A 12,335-nucleotide genomic window follows, 5' to 3' on the forward strand; every position below is an offset into this window, starting at 1 on the left:
AAAACTTGCCAAAAAATAAAAACCAAAAACCAAAAAACAATCAAACAAACAAACCCAACAAAACGAAAAAAAATCCCTCAGAAAAACCAACACAAAACCCAGCAAAAGAGCTCCACCCCCAATACATAAGAACAAACAATATATTTTTTATTCTTTAAGCATTTTAGTAATAATAATAATATTCAACAGTCCTTGTAACAGATTAAACTTTCAGACAAATATTATTTCAGTTCATGGTGATTATTTTTAATAAACATGTAAAAATCTCATGGGAAGAATTAATGAATTACTTATAAAAATCAAGAAATACATTAATTTCTGGTCAATATATAGATTAACACAAGTACATCTAATGTGCAGTTACACCTAGAACTGAATCACTTCTCAGCAGAATTCTTCAGTATCCTACAGTGACTCTCATTTGCAACTAAGTTCCACGTTTTTGAGCTATAATTTGCTGCAATACCTGTGACCAGTGATGTTTCACAGGATTCAGCCTAATTTCAAACTGTTTTGCTTTATGCCTTTGTCAGAGCAATACCACCCACTGCTGATTTCTCACCCAGAGTTCAGAGATCCAGATTTGCTTTTGTTTCAATTCAAAACTTGCATTGAAATTTTGGCCCATGGAAATGGCACCTTTTTGTTCCCCTGGATCTGTACTGCATATTGAAACCCTTTGGCATAAAAGGCATTGTAAGAGTTTGGGTCTGCAATGTATTTTATTGCCTAAATACCTAGATGGCTCCCATTTTTACCAGAGTAACACAGTGGAATGAGGATGGTAAAGCATCCATTAAGGCTCCAAGAAGAACTGAGTACTAAAAAACCCTAAACATTCACTAGTTTTATTTTTCTGTTTCTTGGTTACATTTTCAAAGTGTGTCTACTACTACTCCCATTAACATCAGCAGGGGGCTTGTAAATAAGCCTTTACCCAGTGTTTCAAAAAAATGAGCTTCTCAGTGGATGAGATCCTAATCCACTTCATTAGTTAAAGAAACAGAGCAGGACAGCAAAGAGAAAATAGTACAGGCAAGCACCTTAACACATCTTTGAAGTCTACATTTGAACACTTCACAACCTGAACTGTCAAATTCTGCAATGCACCAAACACAGCTCAGGAAAGAGAGCCTATTAACTGGTTAGAAGAATGGTTAAAAATGCAGATAATATAAAATTAAAGTAACTGTACTGAAATTTAGAAGCTGCAGCATTTAACTTGGTAAATATCCATTTCATGAAGCTAGATTCACAGGTGATGGTATGTAAACCAATCAGCCATGAGGGCAGTTACTTTTTCCCTGTCCAGTGATCAAGCTTCTGAAACTTTACATGCATGCTTACACTGAAGATCTCTGGATATCACAAGCCAGAGCTCAGAACTACCATCCAGATATGTAGCAAGAGCTATGCCTAGGTTCAAAGGATGGTCATTCTTACTTTCCACTGAAGTTAGAAAACTACAATGTTTAAACAAGAATTGTGGCTCAGTAGATGTTGTCTAGCAGCAATTTCTAGTACCGCTGTAATTGAGGCTGCATCAGCATTTTCACAGTAAACCATACTGCCAGAAAAGTCATTGCATGTTGTAAGCTGACAAAGACCTCATACCAAGCACACATACTTCAGTACCACAAATTACATTTGTATGATTTTTAGCTAGGAAGTTGGAAGAAAAGAAAAAGCAAGAAGAAAAGTCTTCAAATGGAAAACAACAATTTAGGATTAACTAATGTGCAAACAGAATTTGCAGATACTTTTTAGTGCAGATGGTTTATTCCTCCAAACACACATGCAACACCTGTTAAATGTAGCAATGAATCCTGCTGCCTGGAAAAAGACTGAGATGCCTGAAATGTAGAAGAGCAAGTGAATAGAAGTTACTTGTTTCAGGGATTTCTTAGGAAGGGCTGTTCTTGGGTTTGTTTTTTAATATTTTTAAAGAACAAAATACCTCACTCACCTGCTCAGGGTACTTGTGTCCAACTATCTCTGCCACAGTGTTAAAAGAAGGAGAGTCTGGATAGGTCTTGGCTCCCATCTTCAGGTGCACAACAATTTTAGTGCCCCGGAAAGACATTCGCGACATCATTTCAGCATCTTCCACAGAGATGCAAGCAGTGGGAATTTGGGGCACATCAGGCTGGTAATTCTGGCCCCCGGTGTGTGGGCTGTTAAAAGAAAAACAGTGTTAACAACTTAGCTCTGTGATTTTTTTTTTAACACTATCATTGACTTCTTTAAGAGAATACATTCACAACCATCCCCAGCAGACTCTAAAAACAGATATATTTACTATTCTTACTAAACCTTTTGATAAAACACATCAACTGTTTTTACACTAGTCAGAACATCTGACTGTTACCATTCTATATGTATGGAAAACTATTCTATGTGAGCTCTATTTAGGTCATTGCCATTCTTTGACATGCTCTGATACTCCACTTTCTTCACAGTATTATCAGGAAGAAACGCAAAGCAAAGTCCACAAGCAAACAGTTTGCAATAAATGCTTTTATTTCCCCCTGTGACACATAATGAAATTAAAATTCATTAATAAATTTTAATGCTATTTTCCATATAACAGGATTGCAGCACAGTTGAGGTTGGCAGGGACCTTTGGAGGTCATCTGGACCAACCCCCTGCTTGAATGGGGCCACCCAGAGCAACCTGCCCAGAACCATGTCCAGTACATGAAAATCTTGAGCTATGAGCCTTCTTACAGTAGCAGACACATTTTTTAATGTATTTAAACAAACAAACAAAAAAAATTAGTAACTTGGAGTATTCTTAGGTCTTCTAAACTGGAAAAAAAACCTCACTTAATTCCTGGAGGAGATGTGGTGAGGATGAAGGGAGAAATCTTACTTTGTAAGGTTATAGATTCAGTTCCATTTGTTTACAAGAATAAATCCTTCCCAATAATAACAAGTCATACTGTAATCAATAAAATAACCCACAGAGTAGATATGTATAAATATTTATTTGGCATGAAAATATTAAAAAACTGTTACAGAGGTCTTAGAGGAGCTGCTTCAGAGTATAGACAGATCTGTTTATTAGGTGGCAACAGTACAGAAGACTATTGCTCCCAGTTGTTTACAGCATATGAAGGCTGGTGCCTCTTCTCATGAGCTCTGCAGGTCGTGTGACCCACAGCTCACCTTTGAAATAACAGTTACCCTGGTACTCAGAATCTCTTGTGCCATATAATCCTCCCTCAGTGGGATAAACTCACGTACACCTAGATGTTCAGATCTTTTTTTTCTTTTTCTTTCCCTTTGTCCTTGTAGGGGGGGAAAAAAAGGCACCCCTCATCACCACTTTTAAACTGTGATAATTTGCTGCACATGTTTAATATTTCTCTGAGTGCTTGGGGATATACCCAGCATGTTAACCAGGAGACTTTCCAAAGAATAAACAACATACACAAAAAGGAGCAATGACAATTTCATGTATAAATATTCATAAAAACACCCTTACATTCAACAACTGAGCAGCAACTGTTTGTTTTGGCTCTTTTTAAATGAATCCATTCACCTGTGTCTTCTGGCAAGATCATGTTTTAGTACTAACATGCTGTGTATGCTGAATTGCAGTAATTCAAGTTTTATCACTGATTTCACTGTCCTTGTTATTTCCCAGATGCTCAGCAAAAGAAACCCCTAGAACTGTATTTGTTTCTCCAATATAAGCAGCAACTACATTTCTTTCAGATGCTCAATCCTAACATTCCACCACGACTGTGAATATAAAGCTTCTGAGAGCCCACTGAGATGCCACATGCTTATACACCCCAAATGAATGAACACTTGCAGGTACAAAATTTACCCAGCCAGCCACAAAATAAACCTTGAAGTCACCTGGTAGTGCCATTTTTATTCTCAACCTACTATTTTATTGTACAGGCAAACCCAGCTACAGAAATTAAGACATAGTGGCACAGGCAGGCAGAGTCAGCAACGGTCCACATGATACTAGGTCTTGATGGGAATGGATGACAGTCCAAATGATTGCTACAAAAGGGAAATGGACCTTAAGAATTACCAATATAAAGACAGAAAACTATATCCCAGTACTGTATATTCCTGATGCTACAAGATGAACACACATATAAAACTTTTGTGGCAGACACTAAGCATTCTGGGATGCACCTGATTTAAGTTTGCATGCATACAAAACATGCCATATGTATATAATCTACATAATAAATTGATTGTTAAAGTGTCAAAGAGTATATAAAAAAAATCTAAGTAAATTAATCCCCTTTTATGCAGAGATAACCAAGAACTGGAAAGGCTACTGACCATATGGCAAGACGTGAGCAAGAATTGACTAAACAAAATAGAAATTACTAGCAGACTGTGTGTAACAAATGGAGAGAAGCAGTCCTGAGTTTGGCTCAAAACAGGGCAAAGAGGATGTAGTTCAGAAGAAAAAACTTTGGTACTGAGGAGAAAAGAAGGTTTTTTTCCTATTAGGTCTGAACAAACATTACTTTGTGGTTATTATTTCTAAAGAACAAGGATTACACTACAAAAAAGTAATCTGACTTGCATTTGCCATTCCCTGCCCCTTGAAAAGGGAAAGAAAGAAAAATATCACATGAAACCAGCCAGGGAGATGACAAAGCAGCCCTGACTCAGAATCAGCATTCATCTTTACAACATTGGTACCTAGAGGCAGGCAAGGAGCACCACTGCTGTTTCCCACTAACACCTGGGAATTCTGTCAGCTGCTGCTGCTTCAAACTCCCTGAAAAATGTCATCCAACAAATCCTGAATTCGTTTTACAAAATTGTAAAGGTACTTAGCCATTTAATATATAATGTTCTCATAGTCCAATACCATAGTTTGATGTTCAGTAGAGGAGAAAGGGTGGATAGTTTTTTCATTATTTTTTATTTACTTAACAAAAGCACCTATTCCGATTTTACATCTACTGAATCACCTCATCTCCACATTTAAACTACTTATAAAATTGAACATATCTAGCTAGATTAATCCTTATAAACCTATTAATGTTAATACTCATCGTCATTTGGTCCTGACATTCTTGTTCAACAGCTGACAAGAATCAGATAAATACGGCGGTTGAGTTTTGCTTTTGATAAACCCCTGATATCACATCCTGGAAAGTGTTTAAAAGAAATATCACAGCATGAAGAACAAAGCAGGAAAAAAAAAGTAGCATTTTCTCTCTTAGAAGTGCATGTCAAATGACTAGTAAAAAAGAGACGTGCCTTCTATTTTACAGGGAAGTGTAAAGGAAGGCTAAAAACCTCAAGAGGCATCTAGATCCTTTCTCCTCTGAGTAAAATAATCAAATGTGGAAAAACTAAAAAACGTGGATGAAAAGATGTGCTGCTGGTGTGTCAGGTCAGTTCCAACTCTTGTTACTGTGGTAGCTGACCTTGCATGCTTCATTACTTTGTTCCTGCACTTCCACCCCTTATCTCTAAGATAAGCTAAAATGTGCAAGGAAAAATAAACTGCGTAAGAACCAGTGCTTCAAGCTCAACTGGGTGCTCTGATGGAAAACACATCACAAGTTGAAGCCTCAGGCAGATAGCAATCTCCTAAAGGGAGAAGTAAGCATGACATTACAAGAACTCTAAGATGGCTAAAAAAAAAAAAAAAAGAAAAAACCAAAACCATGAAAAATGTACAGAGATCTATTTTAGCCATAATGTGTATACATACCCCCCAACACACCATTCTTCACCCCTACCTCAAAAAGCAATCTAGGGTTGGGAAATACAAAATGAATATTGTCTAAGTATCTTTAATTTACTCACTCAAACACATTGCAAGAATCCAATTACATACATGACCACTGTTTTCTACAGGACCCGTGCAATATTCACTGTACAAACCACATATAAACTAAACATTCATATCAGATAAGCTAGTTTGTTATTAATGACTGAAATCATAGAACACACACACAAGTATATTATGATCACTCGCTATTCCATAGCAAGATCACAGCCTTAACTCTTGGTAATAGGCTCACATCCTCCTCACACTTTGCTTTTGGTTTTTTTCACTTGTATATTCTACATATCACAGAATATCCCCTAACATACAAAGCTTTACACTTTAAAAGGAGTGATGGAACATACTGTAGCAAAACAGAAGGGAAACTATATATCTTGCTCTCGGACTTAGCTATGGAGAATAGCAATTCATGAGTGCCTTACTCCTGTAACTGTCTTAATCAGGAGCAGCATGGCAAGGCTTTAACTCCGTTCAAGTAAATCCCCTTTTCCAGCACCATAAAGTCCATACAAAACAAAACTTGTCCTTGTGTGCACTCAAACTGTGTACGTTCTTTCAAGATTCTCACCATTTTCTGGATAGAGAGGCCAAACTGTAGTTGCAATTAGACAAAATGTCAAAAGTATTGTTAATCTTCTCAGAAGAATTAGGTCTACAAAAACAAAATGAAGGCTATTCCCTATTTACAGCCACTTGGCAAAATATAAAAGAAATAAATTCAGACGAATTTTGCATTTCTGTCATCATTTGTCCCAAGATTCTTTTGCTTTGTTTGCTTCTTATATTGTCTTTGTAGGATTTGATTTGTTGGTTTACAGTAAGTTGAAACGATATCAAGACTGTTAAATTCAAAACAAAACAGGAATTCACACAGACATTTGTAAGAAACTAAGGAGTAAAAACACAATACAAATATGGGATTAAATAATATAGCAGTCTGTTACCAAGGCAATATTTGGAATCTATCCATACAGTCTCTTCCAGATTACTTTGTACCAATCTTTAATTGATGTTGCATCTGCACATGTGTAATGAAATGTAAGAGAGGCTCCAGAAACTACCAGCCTTACCAAGGAAAATTCCCTTTGAAAAAGAGCACAGCATTAGGCTGTTACCACACAGACTCCATTTAAATTAACATTTAGAAAACTGCATTTAATCAGTACTAGGCACTCATTAGAATTAGGCTTTACCAAGCAAGCATAATAGCTTTGCCATAATTACATATGTCCTGGGTTACAGAATGCAACTAACGTGTCTATGTTTGTATTTCATTATAATATTCAGTACCACAAGCACCAAGAGAATTCTATGGTAATCACTGAAGTTTTTTTAAAGTAGCATACGTTAGATATGGTTTGTCAAACAAGAAGCAGAAAACAACTGTGAATGGTAAAATGATCAAATGAAGCAAATCCAATTAATTTCACCCCAGGACTATCCAACTGCTGGGAAAGTAGAAAAGACTACACAAACCTTTCCAAGAATCTGTAGGAAATGGAAGTTTACGTCAGCTGCTCTTCAGCTAAAACAGAAACTTTCTGCATCTTACAGACATGAGGATGACTCTCCAGCAGCTGACAATACCTTGAGGGAACTATTTAAGTCATACACCTGTTTGGTCTCCTTCTGCTCAAGATAATCCACCAAGCTCCATTCTCCTGTGTTTGCATCCCTGCCTTTAGAGAATGCAGCTGCCTGTTGCATGCTACCATAGGTATGTTAGCAGAGGGCTCCTGGAGGGAGCACCAATGACATCCTAATCGCCAGCAGCTGTAAGACTTCTGGCTTCATGGGCTTTTTTTTTTTTTTCTTTCTTTCTTGTGTGTTGAACTCCTGGCTTTGCAGTCTTGAGCAGAAGACTTATTTATATCTTCAGTGAGCCCCTCTAGCACCACAGACTGGTGAGCACACAGGAAGAATTTAAAAACCCTCATGAGGAACAGATGTTATATTTTATACCTACAAGAAGGACATAAATAAATACATATAAACAAAAGAACCTAACCAAAACAAATTTTTTTCTTTATTTGGAAAGCAGCAAATTAGACAAAGAGGCATCACAGGGCTAGTAATACAAAAGCAAACTAAATAACAGCTAGCTGCCTAGGATACTGACCTGTCCTTCATACCTCCTCCATTTAAGGATGTTTTTTACTATTGATAATTAATTCTTACAACAAAATTATCAGGCACAAACAGGTGTGAAGAGGCATCAGAGCTTTCAGAAAAGGATCAATTGCTATATCTGTGCTTCCAAGTTCTCTGCTTCATTGCAGGCAAGATGTAGTGGAGAAGATCAAGCTCTCCCACACACAGACAGATACATCAAATCACACCAGAAACATGAGTCTCTTCTGGCACTGAATACAATTTATCATGGGACAGTACAGGCATGTTCCTCCTCCTTTCAAAAAAATGGTCATTGTAAAGGGTAACACATAGCTGAACTGAAGGAAAAGTGTAGCGATGGAGGATACTTGTCTTATCCACCATAAAACTTCTCCCCTTTAATCAGCTGATCATAGAGTTAAATAGAGGGCAGTGAGGTCTGAAAGGTGGCAGGAGAAAGTCTCAAACTCACAGACACAAGCCACACACCATTCAGAGCAGTATGCTCTTTGGACACAGGCCTCCATAAAAAACCCTGAAATAACAAACCTATCTAAAACTCATACTTATTTAGGAAATAGTTATCCTTACAAAAGGTTGGGGCAATGCAAACAAAGCTTCGTGGAGATACATTTTTTAAGTGCAAAAATTAAAACAAGCATCAACAGGAATACAAAGGTAGTTCAGAAAAAAACAACCCATAAGGTAAGGGGTGGGAATGATAGAGGGGAAACAAGTCTCTGAAGACAGCAGGAGACAGAACATTATCTTAGCACCAAAGGCAACTATGTGGATGGAGAAGAGGGAAGACTTTTTAAAAGCAAAATATAGAGAGTAGATTAACTTAGGTATTATTACCATGGATAGCATGGAAGTAAATCCCAGAAGTGAAATGGAAGACAGGAAATGGTGAAATCTACTAATCTTTTCATCTGTGTTGAGTATAACCCTGTTTCCATTGAAAAGCAGTGGAAAAATTTCCATTAACCTCAACAGAAGGGAGAGTGGAGGAGGAGAGGAAGGCTTTAAAAACTAACTGAATACAAGAAGAAAGAGTGAAGGGCCTGACTGGATTCAGTCTCAAGCAGTGAGCAAACCAAAAGCCACTGCAAGACACTTATCTAGGAGAGCATCCATATTTTCTGAAGAAAGCTGAAACTCAAACATCTTTGCTACATAAGCACTTCTTTTATTCCCACAGATCTAATTTCTGTAGAATATTAAACTCCTTTCTGATGTCTATTGAACAATCCAATGCTTTTGCTGTTCAAATAAAAAAAGAATAAAAAATGTTAGCGAAAGTAATAGAGAGGGGTACCACCTATTTTTCCCCTCAACTGAAAGATTTTCGTAGCGCCACATGAAAGCAACTATTTTAACATCACCTGATGATTATCTATTTGCCTGTCATCTACTTTCTGCATTATACAATGGCACTTAGGAAATGTAAAATGCAATGTAAATGCTTAAGTACAAAGAACACTTTTATCTCATACGGCACTACACTTACTCGATAAACTTGTTTTCCAATAAACAGTATGGTTTTATTTTCAAAATTCAGGCAAGTCTTGTCTTTCACTCCAAAGTCAGACACTCTGAATTTTTCATTCCTGAACTTGAAATCCACTGTAAACAGAAAAGTTCCTTTTAGGAACACAATGCATTTTTAAAGCTTATTCTAACTCCTGAGAACTAGGACTAAATATTGAGCAGCATGGCAAAATGTCATGCCAAGCATGAGCATTCTTTCCCCAGTTGTATTTGTTGACTGCAACAGATTCTCCCAAAAGCTTCATAATCCACAACAGATGAAATACAAAATGTCCCAATAGGGATGTATTTCCTCTGAATAGCTCCTTTCCTGGCAATTAGTGTTGTGTCTGGGAAATGAAGAGTGTCAGGCTGGGGAAAAAGTAGTCTTTCCAGTGTAAACCATAGTTGAGAGAATGATTGAATAAATTTTAGGGATCTTCCTACGCTGCCGGTTTCTTTGGGAGCATGCAGGAAGAACACCTGGTACACAGCAGCTCTCATGGGTAAATTAATGTAGGGGTTTCCCAGGAAAATAGTCACATTTTGTGAATTCAAGTCATTTTCCTTCCTCAAAAGAAAAAAAAGAAATTGCTGACAAAATGCAACACTTCTGCACTGTTTTGTTTTTGATATCAAGTTTGTTGTGCTCTTCAATATATACTATATAGTCCTACTATTTTCTCTTAGTGTTCAACAGTTTATACTCTTCCCATTTAATCCTGGGGATACAGCATTTCCTTCATCATCTGCTGAAGAGGAGAGAAAAGATTCTTCTCAATCCCACTCTTAGATTTTATGGATGCCTTTAATATCTAATAAAGACTGCCACACCACAGCCTTAGAGCTCAATACAGGAAAATACTGAAGCCCACTTAGAGCAACACTGCAAGACAGTAATAGGATAAAAAGTGGGAGTTTTCTTCCCAATGCTCAAATGCTAACTCAGAATGATTTTCCCCCTTCCTTCCAATACACTATGCAGGAAAATTATCTTACTGATTGGAATCATTAACATTAACATTGCGACCACATACATAACTTCATGAATAATATAAATAGGAATCTGTTAACAAACTATACCTACTTAGAAAGAAAGGTGTCATATACTTTTTTGAAGAACTGTGTTTTACAAGCTAATACACACAGGCTGAATTAACTTGCAGCTCTCAGGCTAAAATTTCTTTCTGCAAAATGCTCTACTACACTTCTTTGTAAGCATTAAGTTACTTAAATTGAAATTAAATTACTTAAACTAAAAGTGGTACTTGTTCAAACCTAGCTTGTCTATAAACAGATACTGGATTCTGCTGAACAACTCTTAATGTGTGCAGCTCATAACTGCTTACTGCATAGTGCAAAGCAATTGTTCTGAAAGTGCAGCCCAGAGATCACCTGCAGCTTGCAAAGCCTTTGGACACCCAGCCCTTAAAGCAGGCTTTAAATAGTTTCATCTACATGAAGATAAAGGTTCACTGACCTGCAGGTGAATCTTGTGATGTAGCCCATACTCTGATTAATACCAGTGTCAACAAAACTCCTGGTTTAACAGGACAGTGCTTGATCCCTGACTTAACCACTGAACTGTTCACCTGCAATATGCAGTTGATGGCTGATGTGGCCCAGGGTACACTGCAAATCACACAGAATTGCTTCTTGTTGCCAGAGCTGTGAAACTGCTGAGTGACTTTGCTACAAAAATGCTGATAAAACACCTTCTTCCTTGGAAATTCAGGATTTGCCAAACATTTGGGGGAAACACACCTGTCTAGGAGCATCCTTGTGAAACCCTAAGTCAGACTGTCCAGCTCATGAGCTCTGCTCCCTGTTAACTCTTGTAATGTCCTTCTGAAAAACACAGGTGGAAGTGGGAAAAATAGTGTATTGTGGTTAGAATTTCTGCCACAAACATATTCAGACTAAAACTACACTAAATGAAAAGCTTCATACACCTTATGCAGGAGAACATAGAAGAATAAATGGAATTCTCCTTTCCTTTTTCAGGAAACTTCTGTGGACAAGTGTCACCTAGAAAGTCTGATGCTTTACAATGGTATTCTCCGATTCCTGTAATTTTTTCATACTTGCCTGGATTTTGGCATCCTTTCACTAACTCTTAAGTCATTCCATTAAGTAGCATGGAAATATTCAAGGAATAAAAGATAACTCTCTATATTGGCAAGGGTTAAAGGAATCCATCACTGACTGTCACTGAGAAGTACCATGCAAAGATTTACATGACTGAAACCTAATTTTAGGCACTGAAAAACAGTTACACTTCTAAAAACGTAAGTTGCAGCTGCACTTATTATTCCAAGTAGCTCTGCTAAAGTTTTCTCATGGGTCTACCTATTCACATCTCATTTCTGACAAGATTGAAATGTTAGCATTCTCTCAGACACTGCAGCACACCATTTTTGTTTTCCTAGATTGTCAGCATTATAAAGTAAGTAAAGGAAGAGGGGGAAAAAAACCCACATAGTTTTGTGGAGTTACAGCCTTGGATGGTCTCTCAGAAGAACCTGGCTGCTCAGGCTGCCTAGGATTCTGGCAGCATCTGAACAGTATTGAATCGCTTCTCAAGTTCTTTGGGCTTTAGCACAAATGTAGATCCCTCTAATGCCCTTTCTGGAGATACAGAGCATGTACTCAAGTTGTCTGGTCCCTTCATATAATTTCTGGCTCTCCCATGTTCCCCCAACAGCAACTGCAGCCTTCTCAGAGCCTCAAACTGGGAGCCCTGAAAGTTGTTTCCTTCTTCAGAGACTGCAGAGAGAGATGCTCAGAGGAAGTCATAAACCCTTCTCAAAGAAGGATCACAGTCTACTTCCTGAAGAGGTGCAAGCAATACACAAATCATAGAAGAACAACTAAAACCTCCCTCACATCCCACCTGTGATTTCACTCT

At 37.6% G+C, this 12,335-nt stretch overlaps 1 protein-coding gene across 1 annotated transcript in view; it reads right to left on the reverse strand.

Annotated features, from left to right (window-relative positions):
* Window positions 1–1,966: 1,966 nt before the first annotated feature.
* CPQ (carboxypeptidase Q) overlaps window positions 1,967–12,335 on the reverse strand; it is a gene marked incomplete at its 3' end in the record, with an annotated part of 36,136 nt that continues 25,767 nt past the window's right edge. The window contains exon 3 of the mRNA XM_009077058.1: window positions 1,967–2,174. Coding sequence (XP_009075306.1) covers window positions 1,967–2,174 — 208 coding nt within the window. The remainder of the gene's footprint in view (window positions 2,175–12,335) is intronic.

This window comes from Acanthisitta chloris, unplaced genomic scaffold (genome assembly GCF_000695815.1).
Source record: "Acanthisitta chloris isolate BGI_N310 unplaced genomic scaffold, ASM69581v1 scaffold14076, whole genome shotgun sequence".
In the NCBI taxonomy this organism is placed as follows: Eukaryota; Metazoa; Chordata; class Aves; order Passeriformes; family Acanthisittidae; genus Acanthisitta; species Acanthisitta chloris.